General features: G+C 40.9%; 2 protein-coding genes across 2 annotated transcripts in view; one reads left to right on the top strand and one right to left on the bottom strand.

The window, feature by feature from the left end:
• LOC128765651 (aryl hydrocarbon receptor-like) overlaps positions 1-5,801 on the bottom strand; it is a 42,543-nt gene extending 36,742 nt beyond the window's left edge. The window contains exon 1 of the mRNA XM_053876558.1: positions 5,421-5,801. Coding sequence (XP_053732533.1) covers positions 5,421-5,479 — 59 coding nt within the window. The 5' untranslated portion in view covers positions 5,480-5,801. The remainder of the gene's footprint in view (positions 1-5,420) is intronic.
• Positions 5,802-21,731: 15,930 nt separating this feature from the next.
• LOC128766297 (uncharacterized) lies at positions 21,732-22,833 on the top strand. Its single transcript, XM_053877818.1, has 2 exons — positions 21,732-22,631; positions 22,823-22,833. The coding sequence occupies exons 1-2, from the start codon at positions 21,758-21,760 to the stop codon at positions 22,831-22,833; spliced, it is 885 nt and encodes a 294-aa protein (XP_053733793.1). The 5' UTR covers positions 21,732-21,757.
• Positions 22,834-24,290: the final 1,457 nt, after the last annotated feature.

Genomic DNA, 24,290 nt, shown 5'->3' with positions numbered 1-24,290 from the left:
GTGCATCTGCATGTGTGTTTCATTTTGCCCAGGATCCATTTAGTACAAGGAAATGTAAAATATGTGTGCTATATTTATACTACATACATGGAACTGGTTTAAGAGTTCTACTGTTTACTCATGTTTTAAATACTTTTTTTGTTGTATTATTTGGAGAACTCATTGTCATTAGCATTTCTTTTGATTTTGTTACTTTTTTGTGTAGAAATACTATTTTTCTTCCAAGTTCTAATTCACTATTTGTTGTCACTTGATTTCCTATTTTACTGCCAATGCCATTCTCTATTTGTTGAATCCATCTTCCTTTGCGTCATGTTTGACTTCTGAGAATCTTACAGAGAAATATTTTTGCGTAATCTTGCATAAAAAAAAGACACCCAGAGTTCCAGTAATTATTCATGTACTGCATTCTAATGGCAAAGCAAGAGAATAAGAACCAACTGGGAATTTTCAGAATGGTGTCCCAGTGAATACCTACAGTCCGTTTTCAACAATGCAACTCAATGCAAAGTAACCAAATACAGAGACTCCATTGGCCTAATATAACAGAAAAATTGGATGAGAATTGGAATGCCCATGTGCAGTGACCACAGCTTTTTACAGTCAGGCTCAATAGTGCCTTTGTGCAGCTGAGCCCAGCTGGCCATCCAGGAAACTTCAGCCCTGGTAGAACAGTACCCCATCTTTAGACACACAGACGTCTGCACACAGTGACCTTTTTATTTTGGGATTTACACTGGGAGCTGCCTATACGCTATACACTCTCCCTGAAATGGACATACTTCTCCACACCACAAGACGTATTCACGGAATTCTTTCACTTCCTCCTTTCGTACTTCTAATGAAACTGAATTTCTTCAATAGCTAGAGGCTTAATTTCTGCCTTCCCTTGATAAAAAAAAGACTTCAAAACTAATAATTGCTTACATACTACTGGCAGGCAAAACTAAAAAGCACACTCATTATGGGCAATTTATCAATGTCATCAGTACAATGTCAAACATTAATTCAGCATTGAGGAATGTATTAAAATCACTGAAGTGACCGCAGAAGTAAATTTGGGTATATTTTATCTGCCTAATGTCCATCACAAAAAAAGAATACGTAACTCACTATGAATTTGTTTGTGTCTACAGTCAACTTTCAAAAAAGAAGTTCAACATGCTTTAACAACACTGCTTCATAAGGAAACCCAAGCGAGAAAAGAAAAAAAAATTCTAAGTACATGTACATCTCTCTAGATATGCAAGTGGTACCAAAAACGCTTAAGCAGCGGCACTCACATCGGAAATACCCCTGGGAAGCCCACTTCATTCACTGACATGTAAATAAAGACAGAACAAGCAAACTCACTCACTCAACGAAAAGTAGTGGAGCAATAGAGTCCTACATCTGGGTGAGTCACGGGTAAAAACCAAATGCCATTGGGACAGAAAACAATAACTTGTTAGTCACTGAGGTGACTTAGTCCAATGACAGAAACTATGGTCAAACATACGTTCCAACAAAGCTTGTTCAGCTCGCTTGTATCCTCTATGCATCGAAACTACACACATTCAAAAAGAAGAAGGAAAATAATCTGTGTTGTACTGTTTCGATCAATATTGTAATCAGAAGGAAAGCATCAGTATTTTTATTGCTTTACTTGTATTTAAAAAATGCATGACAGTTTTCATTGCAAAATAAAGCTCTCAGTGTGAATGTATTCTACTTGAGAACTTAGGATTTACCAACTGGTGAACTATAATCTACTACTAAATGAGTCGAGAGCAGGTTCACGAATCGTCTAGTCGCTCTTATTTCAGCGTGTAACACGAACACTATTTGGGGCAAATGCAAACAAACATGGCTGACCGCGAGCTCCAAATCTCTCGACACTCTACATCCAGATCCTGTGTAACATGCTACAATGCTGGTTACTATTTTTAATGTGCCGTATTAGCGAGCCACTAAACAACTCCAGTCACCCGCACACATATCTTCCCCACCTTCACCAAAACAACAATAAGCCTCTTCCCCAGTAAGGAGCTCCGTAACACAACAAACGCTCACTACAAACTGACAGCCAAGAAAATAGTCAAGGAACATCATAATAAAAAACTAGGGGTGGGATTCGATGAAAAAAAAATGTATCTAGTTAATTAGAGAATTTGTAATTAAAAAATCTCCATTAATCGCAGTATAACTGTACAAGAATATTTGCCACAAGAAGCCACATTTTTCAATTTGAATGAATTTGGTATATTACTGAAACAAATGATGGACCCTTACATACATCACTTTGACAACAGCACGATAAATCACGATGGTGGCTACATTCGAGTTTTTATATCTTATATTATTATTTATTAATTTTGTGGCAGTTACTATTTTCCTTTACAAGCTAATTCACAGATACTTCTTCAAAATCTGCCATGCAAAATCAGGCATTTTTAGTCGCAACAAATCAATTTTTAAAAAGTGTGAAATCCGAGAGGGACTGCACAGTATTGAAACTATGGGAACATCTCACAATGGACACATCAAATACTGAAGTGAGATGTAGCACTGAGGGTTTCCGCTACTTGTAAACTATATAGTGGCGCACCGCCACGGAAAAAAATAAAAGCCACTATGCCTTCAGAATAAATTATTATACTCGATACACCGCATGGAGGTGGACATGATGATGGTGATTTTTGGTGTGTTTTTAAGGGGAAATCCCAAAAGAAACATCAAAATAACAAAATGACAGGAACTTGCTGAACTAAAGTTGCAACCCTCCCACCTTTGCTTCCTTGTTTCACAGTCGGATCGCTTCTTGATAAGGGGGTTCAAATGCCAAGCAGTTGACTATACGTTAAGCTAGTCAGTGAATAGTGAACTATGAAAATAGTAAACAGAATTGACATTTAATATGCTATCACAGAGAGGTCTCTCTCTGTATCCATTTCACCCTAGCATGACTGTTTAGCCTGTGAATATGAGAGCATAAATGTGGCTGATGACCTGATGGCTGATGATGTAGCAATAGTAGTACAGATGGGTTTGGTTCACCAGTTCGGTAGAATTTCTTTATCATTTTTCCCAACCACCGCTCATTGACCTTGTCAGCCTTCAGTTATGTTTGCATCTGCCACGTACGGTCTTCCAACTCCGGCTGGATCACACATCAGTAATTGACAGGTCCCAGTAAGAACTGAGTTTGAATTGGTTTTGTATTCCGAAACTACACCCTCCATGCCTTAAACAACATTTAACGGCATTGTTTTACTGTTGTCACCCTCATAAGTGTCCTTTGTTGAGTGCGACAGGGTTGAAATCAAACTACAAAGGAAAAAAAGCAAAGCTTTGCTGGCTCTCTGTGGAAAAGTCCACCTTTGATATGAGGATGAATGAACAGACCACTAGCAAGACAACATTAAGAGGTCAGACTTTGTCAAATGACAGCAAAGTGACTTCAGACAGGAAATAAAGAGGACTCTCTCCATAAATAAAGTTAGATTTGTGCCGCCATTTTAAGTATAAGGCACTTTTTTTCACTAACAGAAAGCAATAAAAGCACACTCTTTGTCTCTCTCGCTCTTACTCATGCACACACAAGGCAGGAACGAAAGGAAACCTTATAGTAGTGCAGCCATAGGAACCAAGACCACAAGCCACCACCAGATAGTGCAGCATAAAGGAAGAAGTCAAACCAGTGCAGGCAGCAAAGAATCAAAAGTACAGCGGGCTGCAACCTCGATTTTACCACATCCTGAACTTGTATGACCCCCATGGCAGCTCCTTTTAGATCACGTTAACCCTTCAAGGTGCAAGCGAGTGAACTCTTGACATCATCAATCAGTTCATTCAAAATCTTTTGGAGTAGGCCAAATATGATAAATACTAAAATAATGCAATTGAACAAGGTTTATACATGTTTATTACATTGCAATTTCTGTTCTGGGTCACCACTATTCCCATGTGGTTGTGACATTTTGAGGAAATGGGTGTAAAATAACACTATTTTAAACATTGCACACGCTGAGGTCACAGATAAAGCTGATTGTATGTTGGGCTGCGGCAGGAAATCTTATGGGGACGACCTTCACAACCTCAGGGTGAAAATGAAGACACAGAATCACCCTAGGCTCCAGCTGCAGTGCCCCAGAATCATAGCAAGCCCCACAACTCCAACGTTAATATTTTTTCAGTTTTGACTCATAGCACCGTTATTTCAGTGGGTTCCAATTTACAACTCAAACTCGACATTGTGGGTGGCACTTTCTTAAAAAGCGAGCGGAGGCTGCGACATCTCGACTGGAAATAAAACCTCACAAAACCATTTCCTCTCACTTCTAACTGGTTCTCCGAGGTTGTGCAGTGCTGTCACTGTTCCCTGTTGGCTTGACATTGAGTGACAAAGATCACTGTATGGCGTTTGGACTGCAGGAGGAAACCAGGATGCCAAAAGCTTACACACTCACGCCGCACGGAAAGGGCCAGGGGGTTGCCATAAATTGGTGTCTAACTTGGAATCCTGACGTGGCGGTTCCTCCTTGACACTGAACTACAAGTATGTCGTCCCAAACATAGGGGGCACAAACAGAAGGGAAAAGGGGAAGGAGAGACGAACCAGGAAGGAGGCAATAGCGGCGGCGCCTTTTTTCCATAGAAACCCGCAAAGGAACTTTTTTTTTAACTTTCATAATAAAAGCAACAACGCCAACCTAACATGTAGAGGTATAGTTATAGCTTATTGGTTTGTGTGTGGGGGGCAGTTATGACTTATGTTTTAAGGCATATGACCCAAGTGAAAAGGTGCAGTGACATCACTGTATTTGCATTAAAAGAGTCGAGCACTTAAAGCTTTGACTTCTGTGTTGCTCTTCTGGACTCCGGAGAGCAAGCTGAAGAAATAAAGGGGGGGCGACGGTACAGCCAGCGGGACCGAGTGAGCGCGATGCCGGATCAGATTACAATAACAGTGGGCCCTCGCCGCGCGCCCCCCGCCCCGCCCTCCCCGGAGCATCGCGTGAGAGCAGCAGCCGACTCTCCAAGTTGATTGTGATTAATGCGCAAGGGCAACATCTCCCTGCCAGAACCGAACCAGAACATTCTTAAGGTGGACCCGGAGGAGCGGAGACAACACAAGCACACGTTACTGTTGCAGCTCGCTCGCCCCCTTTCCACAGGTATAGAGTTACAGAAAGTGGGTCACAGCGCTCAGGAGTTCTGTCGCACGGCAGAAAGTCGCCAAACGCGGATTAAACTGTAAATACCAACATTTATTACGCTATTTACGGCGGCTACGTGCGCGTGATAGCGTTATTAAAACCACCGAGAAGTTATGCTTGACTCTCTCTCTCTCTCGCGCGCGCGCTGTGCAACTTTACAACGGCAATTTTAAAAACGCAAATGACAAGTAAAGAAAGCGTTTGCTTTTAAGTTCGACTCACTGCTTCAGGACAGGCTTCTTCCTCTTCTTGTTGGCGTAAGTCCCCGAGTTACTCAACATGGTGCCGCTTCACTTCAGGAGCACAAACTTGTTCAAATAGACCGAGTTGCTCGGAGGATTATTTCAGTTTCAATCCAACGAGTCTCGCAACCATACTAGCAAGAGCGGCGCCGGGGTCCAGGCAGGGTTGCGGCCGCATTGACAGACCCAGCGGGCGGTGCAGTCGGTGACCTTGGTTGGTTCTGCGGCGAGAAGTTGAGACCGGAGCTCGACTGCAGCTGGTCGGTTCGAGAAGGAGGCGGAGAAGACAGAAAGTTAGAAAAGTTCGGCCAGTGTTCAACCCACTTCTTGGGATAAACAGCGCCGCCGAGTTATTGTTATTACTCACACACTAACTTTTCCTTTTTTTTTTTACCTGCGCGGGGCGTTTTCAGGAAATGTGTATATGTACAGAGGCAGAGAGTTTTTAAGGTGGACTGGAGATTTCTGTGCTTTTTGAAGCCGGTTCTATTTTGGAAACAACTGTTGACTTGAGTAGTAAATCTTTTTTGGATTAACTCTGACAGCACGACAGAAGAAATGTCTCAGTAAATCTGCGACACTTTAAAGCCTTTATTGAATTTCTCTGCCATCTTAAACCATGTCCATCTTATTTTTAGGCAACACTCTTAACACGAAGTCTCCTACATCTAATTACATTGAAAAACGACCTTGGTCTTTTTTAGTTGCCCATTTTTTTCAATCAAATATCATGTTTACAATACTTAAGTAAATAATACCCGTGCCCGATGAAGTTTGAGTACAATTTGATGTACTGTAGAGGAGTAGACAAAAACAACTAACCACTGAAACGTAGGATTATTGAAAGCATGTGAAAATCTTGCCGCATATTTCTCCATAATAACTCATTCAAAGTGCTTCACACATGTGGTTTTATTTCCTTGAGTCCTCATCAATAGTCCTGCCAAATGTATGGATGGACATAAAGGGAGTTTGTTCTCTTCCAAAAGCAGTTCAAGGCGAATTAAAAGTAAATTATTGCCACAGGATGGAGCAACGGTTGGCTCACGTCCCGGTATATGTAATCTCAATCAGAGTTAAATGAATTTAAAAGCTGCAAATAAGCCTATGAGCAATAACTTTGACTTGTTGACACAGAATGTCTGACCCATATTTGGCAATACGTAGCCTAAAGCATGTTAACACTCGTACAAGGCTTTAAGACCTCAGATAATTCACACGCTTGTCTTGTTTCTTTGAAAAAAAAAATATTATTTTTAACATAATGGATTATTTAATACGGAATTTATTAATACGGCCTTTGTTGGATAGAAAAATATTGCGCACATTGTCTGCAATTGGTGCTGGTGGCTGAACCATGGATTGTGGGCGATGAAGTCTAACTCTAAATCTAATCACATAGACACGGCTATATGAAGACAATCTAATCTGATCTAATATAATATGAATCAGGGAATGCATGTTTCTTTGGTTAGCAAAATGACCAGTATGGTGAGACATTAAAAAAAACAAAAAAAAACAAACATTAATAATCTTTAATTTACCTTGTGTTATAGCCTGTGTGTGTGTGCCTGTATAGTTACACCAATTCCTGGAAACACGCCTCTTTGTGTGGGCCTGTAGCCTCAGTTTGAGGATTAAAACTTCAAAATAACTGGGTCATTATAATTGGGTTTCAGTTTGGTCTAGGTCCTGGTTAAGGTTAACCATAGGTTTAGGATGAGCGGCTGGGGAAAGCATGAAAGTCAATGAAATGTCCCCACAAAACACCCATGACATTTGTCATGAGTCCTGTGACTCATCCGAAAATTTGTTGTTCAGGCTTTTGTCCTAGTGGCTTTTGTTCGACTATCTTAATTAAACTTACATTTCACAACAACGTGCTCTACCTTTTTGTTAATCTCATGTTACCGCAGTGAGGATGTATCATTACCCCTTTTGAAAAACATCGTCATGGAATCCGTGAATGCTCATCGACTTCATGTAACAGAAATTGAACATAAAACAGAGACAGTGTTGTGGATCCTCACGCACAATAAGGCTGACAGTTCAACACTCTGCTGGTTTGCTATAACTCTGTTTTTTGTCAATGCAGTAACAATGTACTTTGTTGACCTATTCTGAGACAAGACTAAAAAGTGCGCACTTCTTCTTTCTTTGTTTTGCAAGAATTTATTCTATTGAAACTCACGTATAAATAACCAGGGTCCTCCTACAATAAATAAAACTGTGTGCGCCTGATAAAACCCTTGATTGAAACTTCTTCTTTTTCATGTATGTGAAAAGTTTTGCACAAAGACAGCTTTTTTTTTTTCAACAGAGCACTACACCTGTTCAAGTGATGGTGAGGAAGTGTTTTCCAGTCTTGCAGTTACAGCCCTCCATTGTCGTAGCCTGTATAAGGTAAGACTGTCTGACGATAAGCAACACACAACTTACTTTAGACTATGAAGGATACTTCTTTTCTGCATGGCAACAAATATTTAGAGCAGACTACTGTCTACAAAAAAAGAAAAAAAGCCACTGCAATAAGATTGTCCACCAAATTCTAGGTGAATATTAAATCTAAATGTGTTTTGATTTTGGAACAAAATGAAAATGGGCACCTGAAATAAAGTGTGTAAAGCAAAAACCTACATTTTTAGACAGAAGAAACTATAACTAACTAAACTATATAAATCTTCAGCAAGTTGCTGCAGGTTATGTCCAGTGTAGTCATGAGAAGGCTTGACACTTGCACCTGATCAAATATTGTTGCCTTTTGACCTCACCTCACTGACATTTTAAACAGACAACACTGTGCGGAGAGTCAGCAGATTGAACATCCCCCGGGTTTGGAAAATGACCCGTATTTGCGCACCACTTTATTACTGCTCTCTTTACAAAGCAATGACCTATCCCGCTTCTTTGCACTGCAAAGTTTGGAATTTTCTATAAATGACATCTGTGTATTATACAGATGCAAACTTGCTGGATGTTTGGGTTCTGGTCAATTCCCAGTCAGTACAGTAGGCGCAAATACCAACTGCAACACACCATTGGATGGTAAAGGCTGGGTTAGTGGTGACCGCTAACCCCCAAGAGACTCGTCAGACCTTCGTAACAGTTTTAAAGTTACCTAGCTTAGGATGTTTCACTCAAGCGCACTTTAAAAATACATGACGATTGACAGGAAGCAGAGGAAGTGACCACAGCTGTAAGAAGTTATCCCAATTACAAATGAAATTGCTTTGTATTTGGCCTGCTGTAGCTAATATATCTGCTGAGTGAACCACGTGTCATGAGATCTCCCTTGACTGTTTCCTTTTCTTTCCTGTTATTAAGTGAACTAGAGTGGATTGGATGGACATTTCACACAGAAACTAGGATTTTAGGATTTTTTCCTGAGATATGACTCCTCAATAACCCCGATCCCTGATGACTGCAGCTGAACACATATTTTTGTAACAACACTTTTCTTTCATTCAACAGTGGGTTCTGACAAAGTCATAATGAAGCTCTGCCCTCCCCAGAATGGAGATGTAATGTCTCTATCTGTTCCGGTGGTCTTGCCCCGCCTCCTCCGCTGGATCTGCCGGGAAACCCACCACAGGAAGACACCCAGGTAAGACTGGCGAAATGCCCGAACTGCCATCTGGCTTCTCGCAAGGCAGGCAAGCAGCGGCTCGTTCCAAGAAACTAAATGACTACATCAGTTTTGGTCTCAGCGTATGATGTAAACTGATCTCTAGACACTGTCTAGCGTGTGTTGTAATCCCTTCAGTTTGCCCTTTTGTCTGCTCAACAAAAGCTCCCTAGAATCTCCAGAAAGCAAGAGAACCACCAGTATGAGTTCCCAAATCTAACTGTGTTCCAGCTGCTTAGTAGCTCTTACAAAATATTTTCCAAGTTGTTTTGGCAGTCCTGCATAGGAAAATATTAATAAGAGAGCTGCTCAAGAAGGAAATTCCAACTTAAAGCTGCAGACTCTGTGTTTACAATATAAATGGCCACTGAGTGTTTGACCTGCGAACGAAATCACCTCTTTATGCTCCAATAATGTAACCCTCAGAAGTGCTCAGTGTAATTTGGTTTATGCTCCACAGTCAGTGTTAACAAAGTAAGTCCGGACAGTGGCCAGGAGTGAACCATTCCACTTCTGATGTGCAACACTTTCACTTCACTTTTTATTACCTGAGAGGCAGTGGTGAGCAGGAGTGGAGTCTGAACTTAGAGAAGAGGCAACTTATTAAAGATTTATAGTCACATGAAAAATGCAAAATGTCATGTAAACATACTCAATGTACAACTGTCTGCAGGCATCAATATAATCCGTCGGTTCACATATGAAGATGGCCAATAAATAAATGCACTTCCCGTGGGGACTGGCTGCCCTTTACCATCACTCAGTGACCTGTACCTTTCAAGGACAATGACTGCAGCTAACCCTTCTGACCGGAGACACCAAACGTTTGAACCATTCCCGTCAGACAGCGCGTTGAGATCACAGAGGAACAAAACCACCCACTTTGAGCACAGTCTCTTTCCTACTGCTACTCAGCTGACGAATGCTGGCCAGACACTTTGGTGCAGTTTAAAATATTCATTGTTTATTTTAGCTGTTGAACACAGCCAAAGAGGTGATGTTTTTGCCAGAGTTGTCTGTCTTTCAGTGCTGATAGGATTACCATGAAATTTTCTGGAAATACTGAGGAGGCGAGGAACGGATGATTAAATATTAGCCGTGTTTCGTGAGTCTTTTGAAAGAGTCGTCACTTTAAGACGCCGGCATTGAAGCGGACTATTTGGAAAACAAACATGGACATTGCTTTAGGGCTGCTAAAGAATATTGCGAAAGGCTTGGCAACTTGGGAAGTCGCATGTGCCATCACTGCTTGGATGGAGGCAATAAGTACAATGTGATATTGTCCTCCAGTTATAAGCCTATGTACAGCAGTACACAAGGTTTCTAAAAATGTGTTGAGATACGCAGTTCTGGCTTCAAAGCCGCTGTCAGGGTCAAAGAACAACATTGACTGGCTTAGGAGACTACAGATCACCTACTATGATAACCTACGAATCTTCCATGAAAACTGAGTCGTGTGAGTTCAAGGACCAGACTACTGTGGCTATCACGCCGTTCCAAAAATACGAGGAAGGGTATTTTGCTTTGTTGAGGGCCTAGCGCTGTGTGTGATCGGACTGCATGCCTAATAGAAAAGAATTGTGTTGTCCCTTTGTAATTGAGTTTCGGCCCACAACTGGAATGTTAGTTGAAACTACATCAGGTCGTTCTCTTTCCAGCTACACATGGCTACCCAACAAAGTTGGGAGCGCTTGCAATGATTTGTGTCTTTCAGTGGGGCTAAATGTGGTTAGTACATTTGCATCAATGAATATTCAAAATGCGGTATTTACCCACAATGTTCCATGTTCTGGGAAGGCAAAAAAAGAAAAAAAGAAACACATTTATTCATCAGTTATTGACATTATAGAGAGCAGGACATGAAAATATTGTTTCCATCATTGTGCAAACAGGGTTGCAGTCATTGTGATGGGAAGGAGGGAAGCACATTTTCAGTTGCTCAGAAAGGCTCTCCCAGTTCCTAAATTTTGGTGCGGTGACCGTATGTCCTCTTTTTCCTGTATACTCTAAGCACAGGATAAAAAAAAAAAACGAGTGTACTAGTGCTTCCATGTCAATTATTTGCTTAATGTTTGCTGGTCACGCTGACAGTGTTGGATTGCAGGGTGGTCACATGGTCCAAGCACTGATAGAAGGCTCTATATTCAGCAACAAACTGGAATTAGGTTGATTAAAGAAAAGGACACAGCAGCTGGTGTTCGACAGAATTCGGCATGTGGTTGGTGGTTTGCATTGTGCAACTGTTCCCACGAGTTTAATACACTATATGTGCCTGTTATTTGGTCGTGGTACATTCCTGTGTGACAGCCACCGCTCTCTTTCTATCAACACCGGGCTTATTGTCTGTCTCACAACAACCTCACGGTAATGTTTGATTCTTCAAAGAAAGGCTTCTGCTGCTTGCTTTTTTGTGAATCGTAGACATTGCATTCCACCACCTTTATAGTGAACAATTTAACCATATTTTCAAACAAAGAGAGACTTTGGTACAGTAAATTTACTCCTCTTGTTTAACTGATTTATGCCTGCAACTTGAATCATCATATTTGTAAAGTGAATAACAAAGTTAAACGCTTGCTTTTTGAATTCGTTTGGTCATGATATCTGGGTAATGCAGCTCTCGAGCAATGCACTTTCAATGGGAGGTTAACAGTACAGGCTTTGTCCAAACGTCTCACTGGTCCATCTACATTGAGAGACTTTTTATTTTATGTGCACTCTTATTTAATCATGAACGGTGTTGAGTTGTGAAGGGTGTTCATAAAGTGATATGGAAATCTTCTTTTTATTATTATTATAATTATATTATTATTCAAGTTGTTTGGAGACATCAAGACCTCGCTATTCATTTTTATTACTTAACTATTTTTTTTAGAATAACAATATACAACTGAATCACTGAAATAAATAAAGTGTCTGTGGTGACATAATGTGATGGCCACACCTATTGCTGTAAGGCAACTGATGGAGATATGACTGAAGAGCATAGATATTGACATTATAGCTTGCACAGTGGTTGGAGCACAACGCTGCAAAACGCAAGGTTGCTGCTTTGTGTCTGGCATTAATGCATTTTAGCATGTGCTGATTCAAAATGGCATGCTAAATGACTAGTTGTGTGGTTTTTCAAAATCAAATACATTGATCAAGCAAATGTATCCTCATGAAATTGTATCCAAAACTCTGACAGTTGGGGATTTTACAAACACCGCTTATCTGACGCTTTGGGTCAAAGTGGGAGGGGCCACAGTCGGGGGTCATGAGCACAGCGGTGAAGGTCGTGGAAGGTTTTTCAGAAGAACTCAAATAAGTGCCCTGTCATATATCAAAATACATTTGGGAAGAAGTCATGAAAACCTATTTTATTTTCTTTTTTTTTTTCTTGAAAATTAAAGAATAATTGAAAGCCTTCTCACAACTACAGGCAACAGAAGTGCAGATGTTTCATTTTGTTTCATTCTTTTTTTTTCTTTCAACTGATCAGATAGCAGGTTACTCATTCTGTTTTATTTTAGTGGTATAGTGTTTTATTTTACGTTTCAGAGTCGTGACCCCAGTCAAATCCAACATTTCTGTGACAGAACATTTGCAACCATTTTCTCAAGAAGATGGGACTGATATCAGTGTGAATCATTTCATAATGCCAAAATCATATTTTAATTTAGTTTTCCAGTCAAATGTAGCTTTGCCTAGCATCTGTTTTCACTTTATATGTTTATAGCTTGCTGCGTGGGTTCAAGAAATATATTTTCAAATCCAATATTTGGTACTTCATCTTCCCTCCACTTTCATGTGGTGATAAAATTACTCAACTGTGAGACGGAAAAAAAATCTTGTCTTATCTGTGTGGATTATCTGTCTTTCTATCTTGCTCTCTTTTTCTCACGCACAGACACACACACCGACTATGTAAGCGCTTTCTATTCACTGACACTCCGTTTCACACACACTTCTATTATTTCAGTGCTGTCAGTGAGTCTCATATGCACACACGCTTGTTGAGGTGTGTTTGGTTGCCTCGCGACAGCTCTAACAGATTGTCACAGAAAGCTGTCTCACTGTCTGTCACTTGTGACGTTTCCTTTTTAACAAATGTCTGCGTGTGTTTGCTTAACACGTTAGGGGCTGAACTTGCAATGTGAAGAGTTCACTGACTGAAACAGGGCGGACTATGAAGAATGAGAAGCACAGAAAACACTTTTGCTTTCATTGTGTTCGCACGCTTAACTGGAAAGTAAAAACAAATTTGCATCATTAGCATGTGATTATTGAGTCCAAACAGTTTATTTCAATTCCTCAGATGGATTTTTAAAAGCGGCAAAACAGTTGAGGGCAGTGGTTGATGAAACATCCTGGTCATGTGATGTTTTGCTGCATGTGTTCTTCTCTCCTTTTCAAAACAGACAGATTCTTGACAATGAGCAGAACTGCTGCCCTCTGGCAAGGGAAGGACTTTGTGTGAAAGGGCAGTTTTTGAGGGAGCTCCATTACACTGTCATCCACGGCCCCATAAAGACCGACGTCGAGCTGTTAAATGCGCCATGTGAGCGTCAAGATTTCGATTTATTTGCTCTTGTGTGGTCAGGGGGGCTTAACATGATGTCATTAGCGCGGTATGAATTTATGGAACAGCACAGCAGTTTGGCAACACCAGCTGAATCCAGCATCAGGCATCAGGCTCCTGTGTGAGTTCCCTTTGTTAAAATCCGCAAAAATCTGCGGAAGCAATCGCAGTAGTGGGTTTAGACTGAAAAAGGTCATTGCTTTTAACCACCTCTGTTACTTCCGATTTCACCCGGGGTAAGTCCCTCATGGTGCGTGACTCATTTGACTCACATATTAGCTGAAATTCATATACCAAAATTATATTAACAAATCCACAAAGTTGGAAGAGTCAGAAAACAGTATGTTTCAGTCATCAGGAAGAAATTAATAAGTATAATATAAGGGCTAAAAAGACAGCAGAAAATCAATGCGGTGCTTCACAGCTATGACTCAGTTTCCCCCACCACGGTTTTCCTCTGGGTTACCGGCTTCCTCCCACAGACCAAAGAACATGCTTGTCAGTTTAACTGCAGTTAACTTCTAAGCAGTTCCTCTCAGCTCCCAATGGGGGTGTAATTACTCAATCAGCATACTAAATGGGTCCTCAGTGATCATGCTGCTGACGTGTTTTCTGCACGACTGTGTTTGACTGAGGGTATTAGAAGCCAAACAGACAAGATGGCAAACTGAGCTGGAAAATAATGCAACAAAACCGAACGAGAACTAAATGATTTCCATCCCTCACCGGCTGTTCCTCGAGACCTCTTCTAGGTCTGACTTCAGACTCATGAGCTGCTCCTCAGCCAGAGCAGAGAGAAAATCTTTCTAGATTCGCTCAACTGCACATGTGTCAAACCCCAGGCCTACGGGCCAAACCTGGCCCCCCAAGGCATATGGGGTGGCCCACAAATGCCTTCAAAACATACATAATAGCTTTTTAAAGTGCTCCCTAAATAGTGATCCCCACTAATGCTTGTCTTTTGTGTCTCATGGACTACAGTCTTTGACAAATATTTGATGATAGATTGGAAAGGGAATGTAAGATTAAGAAAAAAAATGTTGGCACATAGATGTCTTTTTTTTTAAATCATAATACTGTGGCAGTTATTTCTTGGTGACAGAACTTTTTCAGCTCATATTGTGGTCCAAATTTTGGCCCCTTGTGTTACTGGAGCCCGAGCCATTTGACATCCTTTCTCAATACAGCTTGAAATGTTGGAACACAAAGCCCCATGTGAGAACTGTTATAATCCTTATAGCTACAGGTGGAAGCCTCCAACTGTCTCTCATTGCTCAACTCTCGCTGGAGAATTCTTCTCAATCTGCCTCTATTCTCACGCACCAGCGTTCTAATCTATTTTAAATGTGAATGGAAAGAAAGCAGAACTTCTTAATCGGCATCACAATCAGCATTTTATCATGAACTGTTGAAGTTGTTTCAAGATGACGCAAACAGAACCACATTGCCATCAAACCTGCCTCTCAAAAGCCGATCCAGGAATATCATATGGATGCACAATGGTTACGAGAAGCTCCATGGAAAACGACTTGCCTTGAATGACCCCGTCTTGAAGTCTGCCTTTGTTTGACAAAGCCAACATGAAAAGTGATAACACAGCATAATGGGTGTCAAGCACTACTTTATATTGGTGTGTGTTTTGAGTAAAAGTGATCCTTCGGGGCATGCAGGTGATGACAAATGAAAGCTAATGCCAGCGATCTAACAAGCAAGTTGAAATTGATAAAGATGAATTAATTTCAGTTTATTGATCTCTTTGTCCTGCCACATACTAACAGGACTTCAAAGTGTCTTTGCAACACATTCTGAGGTCTCCTGAATACCCACACAGGTCTAAGATAGGACAAGATGTTGAATTAAATGTTTCAATTAAAGTGCTACCTCTTAAATTCTAAATGTTGTAGAGGTTTCAACAGTTGCTCTGGATTCTGGGACTTTCACTATGAGGTGAGAGCATCAATAACGGGAAAATATGTGGTGGGAACCTGTTGTTTTATCATGGCTTGCTTGTGGACTTGACATGAGTGGAGCAGTGAGATGAAATAGGTGCACTAATGGTTCCGTCACTAGATGCGGTTGGCTTTTTTATTTTGGTTGTTTTTATAGAAGGATGTGGTCTGACTCAGTTTTCTCACCATCAGAATATTCAAAATGTGAATATTGAATGTGACACATCAGTACTGATATTTAATATGGTAACTAAGCCCGTAAAAATACAAATTAATTGTTAATTTTTTTTCCATTGCTTACAAACATTTAAACTTTTTTTTTCTTTTTTTGCAGTATCTACATTCTTTTGTTTTCTCAACTGTTAACAATATGCATATTTATTGCCGAAGAATGTAACAATAATAATAATAATTCTGTACTTTCTGCGGTTTCCATTTGTGTGTATTCTACACAAACATGACTTGTGATGACAAATACGCTCGACATGGAGAGCAAACATGCAGACAAGCAGGCACGATGTCACACAGTCTTTATCCTTTTATCCTTCCTTTTTGTTGTTGTTTTAGTCATGGTATTAGCCTCAACTCCGGAACACATATTGACCATTATGTGAGCTAGAAGCAAAATGTAGCTGTAGTCTGACCTTTGTAGAGTTCAACTTGGAAGGATGCGTATGAGTGTCTCGCGGTGGCTTATGAATGCCTTCTAATGCAAAGGTTTTGTAGCGCAACAGTGTTTTATATATGTGTATAAAATTATGCCGTTTAAACAACATGCAGTTTATCGACTTCTCTCACTGCTGAAGCATCTCAGCTTTCTCTCTGTGGTTTCCAGCAGTTGCAGATGAAGCTGAAAATGCAGACTACTATTTTGGTTGCCATGCTGTGGAGCTGTTTTAATGATAAACAAACCCTGCTGGCACTGTAAAAGCTAGACCGACGTTGCAGTGGGGACAAATAAAAAATGTGCAGTTAAAAATTTGGCAGCGATAGTTTGACTGAGCTCCTCCCCTCAGCTGGCCTCACAGCGTTTTTAGCAGTGAGATCTGAACGTGGAGCATGTATTTGTGCTGAATGATTTCATCCTTGACTGCAAACATCAATTGCTTATTCAAATATACTTTTTCTATTGCTCCCTTTTTTTGTCACAGTTTTATTGCTGAGTTTCAATGACTGATGAGTGAGAAAAAAACGTTTTCATGACTTTATTTCAAGCTGTACTAGTAAAGGGCGACTGTATTACCTCTCACTTGTATGAGTGTAGCAAAGATGGAACATGATTTCTTCATGTATTTTATTATACAAGCTATTATGTTTTTTTCCCCCAAATAGCTTAAAAATCCATAGTTTGAACATCCACTTATTGGGAAATCATGTAGGTCTCTGTTGCCTCATTTCTTCTTTCCTTCCTGAATGCCATTGAACAACTTTAAAGTGTTTTAAAACTGAATCAACCACGCCATCACCACATTGTTTACTCTGACCCTAGTGGTTACATTAACAGCTATCAGGTTTTGGATGGAGGAGAACTAGCAAGACGCATCAGATTTTCCGCATAAAAAGAAACCTACAGTAATTGAGATTTGACGTTGTCTGAGTCGTTTTTCCAACTCCAGCACCAGTAAAAGAAGGCCCTGAACGCAGAGGAAGTTTATCCCTCTAGCTAATGACCCAGCCAGCAGGGGCTCATTTATGGGCTGCTCATTCAAATGCAGGACTCTTCAGGACGGATCCTTACTATTTAGACTGTTCCTCATGAGCAGTTCTCCACACACCTGAGGCATTCTTTTTCTGGGTTATCTTCAGAAGTCTACTTTTTAGGATAATTCAACAGTCTCACAAGACAGTTTCGCTTCCTGATCATGAGTTGCCTTCGGGGGGGTGTCGCGGTCTCTGGCATGAATATCAATGTAGAGTGTTGAGTGCCAGTGATGGGCTAGTGAGGCTTCATGAAACATTGTCAACATTTTCAGAGCTCAGAAGGTGGCGCCCTCGCTTTCAGAACTGATGTAAGCTTTCAATGAAATGTGAAAGCTGAGAGCTGACATCTTGAGCATTGCTTCTTAACCATAGGCCCGTGCCGTGTCCGCCTCATAGAGGGCCACAAAAAGATGTTTTGGGTATTTGGAAAAAATAATAATATTTTTTTTTTCTTTTTTTTCTAAATTTGTTGAACATGACTTGCACCTGGTTCTGCTGCTGGTTGGACTTTTCGATGACAATCATGTCATTTAACAAGGTTTGGACGGTTTATGTGCCGGTGGATAAAATATGGTTATTGAACACAAATGAAATCAAGAGTAATGAATCAGTTCTATTCCTTGTGTGGGCCCCAGGCGCATTTGTTCAAAAAGGCTAAGAACCCCTGATCTAGAGAGCTCTGAAAATGAGGATATTGTTTCATGAAGCCTCACTAGCCCCTTAATATCCTGTTGTTGCCCAAGATTTTTTGAACCCATATTTTAAATAAAAATAAATAAATAATTTCTGTTGTGATGTTTCAAGTATCGCTGATAATAACGGTGACCTCAATTGGTCACCAGGCGGCAGCAACATTATCAGACAGCCTGGCGCTGACTAGTGATGGGCCAGTGAGGCTTCATTGATACAGTATATTCATTTTAAAGATCAGAAGGTGGCACTCTTGGTTGAAAAATTTCCGATAGTAGGTCAAAGCCAAAAATTTTATAGCAGAGAGTGCCATCTAGTGAACTGTGAAAACTAAGACACTGTTTCATGAAGCCTCACCTGCCCATCACCAATGACCACAATCACGTTAATGTTGGAATGTTCATTTATTTTATTCAATTTTTTATTCATGGCATACAGTTTTTTCAATTTCAATTTTCAAACAGTTTTTTTTTCTTTTTTACTAAATTTGTTGAACATGACATGCACATGGTTCTGCTGCTGGTTGGATTTTTCGATGACAATCATGTCATTTAACAAGGTTTGGTTGGTTTATGTGCAGGTAGATTAAATATGGTTATTGAACACAAATGAAATCAAGAGTAATGAATCAGTTCTATTCCTTGTGTGGGCCCCAGGCGCATTTGTTCAAAAAGGCTAAGAACCCCTGATCTAGAGAGCTCTGAAAATGAGGATATTGTTTCATGAAGCCTCACTAGCCCCTTAATATCCTGTTGTTGCCCAAGATTTTTTAATCCATATTTTTAAATAAAAATAAATAAATAATTTGTGTTATGATGTTTCAAGTATCGCTGATAATAACGGTGACCTCAATTGGTCACCAGGTGGCAGCAACGTTATCAGACACCCTGACTAGTGATGGGCCGGTGAGGCTTCATTAATACAGTATATTAGTATTATAGTATTATAATAGTATTATATTAAAGGTCAGAAGGTGGCATTCTTGGTTGAAAAATTTCCTATAGTAGGTCAAAGCCAAAAATTTTATAGCAGAGAGTGCCATCTAGTGAACTGTGAAAACTAAGATACTGTTTCATGAAGCCTCACCTGCCCATCACCAATGACCACAATCACATTAATGTTGGATTATTATTTGAATTCTGCATTGCATTTGTGCGGGAACAAGTTTGCAAAGTCTACTGGTGCTGCTGCTGCTGCAAAAAAAAAAAACTGAAGAATTCTAAAATGGAATAAGAAAGGCAATCTGAGTTTGCGACGACGGCCAAAGGGAAAAATACAAGAAAGGCAGTGGCAGGGAAACTTCCAAACGTTGGTTGTTGGTGGTCTGGACAGTCTCCTAGCTGATTTAAGTGAAGTGAGGAAACGCCAGTGGGTTTGTTACGTGCAAAGTTGACAGCACACAGCTGAAATGCTTTTGCACTCGTTGGCCTACCCATGAAAAATGAAGTGGTGTATTTGGATGTCAGTTGTTTTCACGCTGGTGGTTTCCCAGCCTACAGAGGAAAAGGCCAGTGAGTCACACTGCACACATAAGTCGGAGCGTTCAGAGAAGTCTTCAGGCATGATCTCTCAGAGCCTGTGAGGAACAGAGGGCCGATTGATAAGTGTGAAGTCATAACTCATTGCCTGCTCCCAGCAAGATGGATGGTCGGTTTGGAACATTTGTTTTGAGTTCAGTCCAGAAAATCTTATTGGCCCACTTAGAATAAATAATAACTGAAATCCCTGCCAGTGACTCTTTTGAGAGCAGGAATGAGGAGGCAACAGAACTCTCACTAAGATTATTATTCTATCATAACACATATCCTCACGCTGTGTCTGACTTCATTTCACACTCTCCACTTGGAATGATAAATACTACTTGACCACATGGAAATAAATGCTGTGATGAATGTCAGTCAAAGGGGCTGTAAGTTACATTTAAGTGAGCTATGTGTAGAGTATTTACAACTGTTAAATATGTATTTAAGGTTTAGCACCAGGGTGTAAAGGTAACAAAAGAAATACACGCACACTTTGGACATTGGGAGGTTTCTCATTGCCATAATGCTTTTCCCAGCATTTCACCCTAAACCTAACCACCCAAAACAAATGACAAACCTTAACCATGACTCTGAGCCAAACTTAAACCTAATTGTAATAACCCAGTTATTTTGAAGTCTTCATCCTCAACGTGAGGTTTAACCTCATGCGGACAGTGTTTAGTCAATAATTGGTCTCCATAAAGTAGTAAACACACACACACATGCTGTATATACAGACCTACCCCCACCCAGATGGATCTGAACTTCAAATGGAAGTTCAGTAACGCAATACTTGACTGTCAATCCATGAATGAACTGAGAGCGCCATCTACTGAATATTTATTTTATTATATTATTATTATTATTTATTATATTTAGCAAGCGTGAGATTTTATTTTCAGTCGTATTGTTAAAATAATAATTTATTTCGCCTAATGAAATTAAGATAAAGTATAAGAAATTGAATTGAGTAGTATCCCTTTTATGTAACTTTAGTGTCTAAACCCAAATATGTCATACATGCACTGCTTGACCTGGGCCCCAAGGAGTTTTGTTTTGACAAATAGTGCCATCTAGTGGTACATTGTGAGAAATGCGTGTGAGTTCAGGATTTTTTCTTTTTTTTTTAGTTCTGTCATTTTCGTATATGCTTCAGTAACAGAAGCGAAGACACGCTGGACGCTTGGTATATATATTTTTGGGATCTACATAAATGTAGAACCCAAAAATAAATAAATAAATCGCCAATCCGATCGGATCAGACAGACAAAAAAATATAACTAAATATATATTATTTATATATATTTGCTTATATATATATATATATATATATATATATATATATATATATATATCTGTGACAAAGTGGCTGAGAGTCACCCATTTGTCTCAGTTAAAGTTATTGTTGTATGCTTGTTTAGTTGATTCAATTCCATCGTTAACCTGGATCATGCGTTCAAACTATCCCGGGTCATGTTTGAGTTGCATCTTCTGGTGTATCAAAAATTCAACACAAGGAGTTTGGTTATGTTAAAGCACGTTTATTGGTTCAATTAAATGTCAGTTATTTAGGAATTATTGGTTAAGCATGTTGGTTGTGTTACTCACCACGAGGCCTTCAGGTAAAAGGAGGACGTGGCGGCTCACTTCCTGGTTTTATCACCTTGGTGATGTCATTAGTGACATCATAGAAAGATTCAACTGTGGGGGAGGCCAAGGTAGTGAAGTGTTTTGTTTTGTTTTAATATCTATGATGGAGTGATGGAGCGAGGTTGAGCGTGATGCGGCAGATTGTGGTCAAAGTATGCTGAGCAGTGCACTTTGATTCTTCAAGTAAAAAGGAGTTATGGTTGTTAGTGGTATTGGGGATTTACCTGTTGAGAGGTACAGTCCATGTACAAACGCTTAAAGAGAGCAGCGTGCAGGCCAGAGGGGGAGGCTGCAGCGTGCAGAGGTGTGCACAAGTGTGTAAGAGCAATTTCTGTTATTTCAGTCTTTTCAGTTACGCTGAGTTAACTGTTGAGTTTCTTGGCAATCCATGGTTTTCTTTTATTTTTGGGCTATTTTTTTGCATCCTCGAGCAGCTTGTCAATAAATTTCTTTGGTGAAGCAAGCAAAGTGTCTCCAGCGTCTGCCTCCTACACCTACTCTGGCCTGGATTGCCACATTTGGTGGCAGCGGTGGGATGCCAAGCCTGTAGGGGGCAGTGAAGACATGCCAACCAGAGGGAGAGGAAGAAGGTTACAAGCTACTCCACAAGACAACATGTCTGAAGACGTCCTTGACCAGCAGGGAGCAGCAAGCGGTGAACTCCAAGGCCAAGAAAGTGTTGCAGAGCTGTCCAGTCTTCTGCGATGCTTGTTGCGACAACAGTTGGATCGCGATGCCAAGGCGGAGGAGGACAGCAGACGGCAGGAGGACCGGTGGCAACGAATCCAGCATCAATTCTCCAAGCTTGAACAACAAGTTCAACAGGACCGCTTTGAGAGTCAACAACGGAGGACAGAGTCTCACAGCCATGCAACGCACGACAGCAATGAGGTTGAACCACGGCAGTCATCTACTGGAGGCCAACCCAGCAGTCCGGCAAGGTTCTCAGGTTGGGAAAGGCCCAAGATGCAACCCTACAGTGAAGGTGAGGATATTGAACATTATTTGATCACCTTTGAGAGAATTGCTCATGCCTGCCAGTGGCCTCAGGAAGAGTGGGCTCTACATTTGGCCCCACTATTGACTGGTAAAGCTCGTTCAGCATATGTGGCTATGGATATCGATGACACGTTGGACTATGGAAAAGTGAAGTCTGCTGTGTTGCAGAAATTTGAAATCTGTGCAGAGACTTACAGAAGGAGATTCCGGTCCAGTGTGCCAGGTGAAGAAGAGACTCCAAAAGAGCTGCAGGCCCGCCTAAAAGACTTGTATGACAAGTGGATGGCACCCAAGACGAAAACGAAGGAAGAAATTGGGGACATCATCGTACTGGAGCAGTTCCTCAAAGTCCTGAATCCTGAGCTCCGCACTTGGATCAAGGAGAGGGACCCAAAGAGCTCAAAAGAAGCAGCGGAGCTGGCTGAAGCTTTTCTCGCTGCACGACGCAGAGACTATCACCCAGTCAAGCCCCGCCCTCCCACCCCACCAAGTAAGACTATTGCAACTAATGACGGTAGAGGACGAAATAGCCGTCAGAATGCCCACCCTACACACACGGCAAAATTTGAGACCAGAAATAAAGCCTTTTTAGCATGTCACTCATGTGGTCAGAAAGGCCATTTTAAGAATGAATGTCCGAAGACTCCCACAAGCAAAAACTATATGTGTTTTTCTCCCCAGCCGGCAATTGATGGGGTAAAAGAGGAAAGTGTTTGTGATGACCACAGTGAAGAGTTAACTGTTGGTGTGATAATTGGTGACAAACCCTGTGTAGCCCTCCTGGACTCGGGTAGTGATCGTACTCTGGTCAGACAGGACAGTTTGCCAAAAGATGTGATATTCACTGGAGGAACAATTAATGTTTTTTGTATTCATGGTGACAAAGTTGAATATCCTATCGCTGAAGTAACAATTCAGGTCGAGGGCCAACGATATAAATTGTCTGTTGGTGTGCTAGAGCATCTCCCCTATCAAGTTGTATTGGGCTGCGATTTTCCACTTCTTCCTGAGCTAATAGCCAAAACGTCATGTGAGGCCAGAGTTGACTGTACCAGTAACAACTTGCTTGTAGTTACAAGATCCAAAAGCAGACAGGATCAGAGCCGCCTTACAGAAGAATGGGAGGAGTTGCCATTTGCAATGGAAGTCCCAGATGCCCAAAAACACAAAGAGCCAAAGGAAAGGAAAAGTAGAAGACAAAGACGACAGGAGAGAGTACGAGGAACAAAAATAAATGAGAAGATGGTTGAACCATTTGACAGTGACATTTTCACAATTCCATGTGACATAGCTAAGCTGCAAAGAGATGACCCCACACTTGCAACTGTGTTTTCAAAATGTGTGCCAGAGGCAACTCAGTTGACTGATAAAATTAAAGAGGTGTTTGTGATTAAGGAAGACAGGCTGTATCGCCGAAGTCAAATGGGAGATCAGTTGGTCATTCCCCAGAGTTTGAGAACAACTATCCTTAATATGAGCCACTCTGTCCCGTGGGCAGGACATTTAGGACAGTCAAAAACATTCTTGAGAATGCTACCTTATTTTTACTGGCCACAGCAGTATGTTGACACAGTAAAATACTGTCAGTCATGTCCACAGTGTCAGCTAACCGCACCAGGCAGGAAGGGAGATAGGGCTCCTCTCATTGCAATGCCCATCATAGAAACGCCCTTCTCTCGCATTGCTATGGATATTGTGGGTCCATTAGAAAGGAGTAGTGGAGGTCACAGATATATTCTTGTTGTCTGCGATTATGCCACAAGATACCCAGAGGCCTTTCCCCTGAAGAAGATCAAAACTCGACAGATTGTGAATTGCCTCATTCAGTTGTTCTCCAGAGTTGGCATCCCAAAGGAGATAATCACAGACCAAGGGACCAACTTCACATCAAATATGCTGAAAGAGGTTTACAATTTACTTGGAATAAAAGGCGTGCGGACCAGTCCATACCATCCACAAACAGATGGCCTAGTTGAACGATTTAACAAGACGCTGAAATCCATGCTGAAGAAGTTTGTTAACGAGTCTGGGTCAGACTGGGACCAGTGGCTCCCATTCCTGTTGTTTGCATACAGGGAAGTTCCTCAATCCTCAACTGGGTTTTCACCATTTCAGCTACTTTATGGCCATCCAGTGAGAGGCCCAATGG

This window comes from Synchiropus splendidus, chromosome 10, assembly GCF_027744825.2.
Source record: "Synchiropus splendidus isolate RoL2022-P1 chromosome 10, RoL_Sspl_1.0, whole genome shotgun sequence".
In the NCBI taxonomy this organism is placed as follows: domain Eukaryota; kingdom Metazoa; phylum Chordata; class Actinopteri; order Syngnathiformes; family Callionymidae; genus Synchiropus; species Synchiropus splendidus.
The sequence above is the reverse complement of the archived record's forward strand: the minus strand, read 5'-3'. Positions and strand labels throughout refer to the sequence as shown.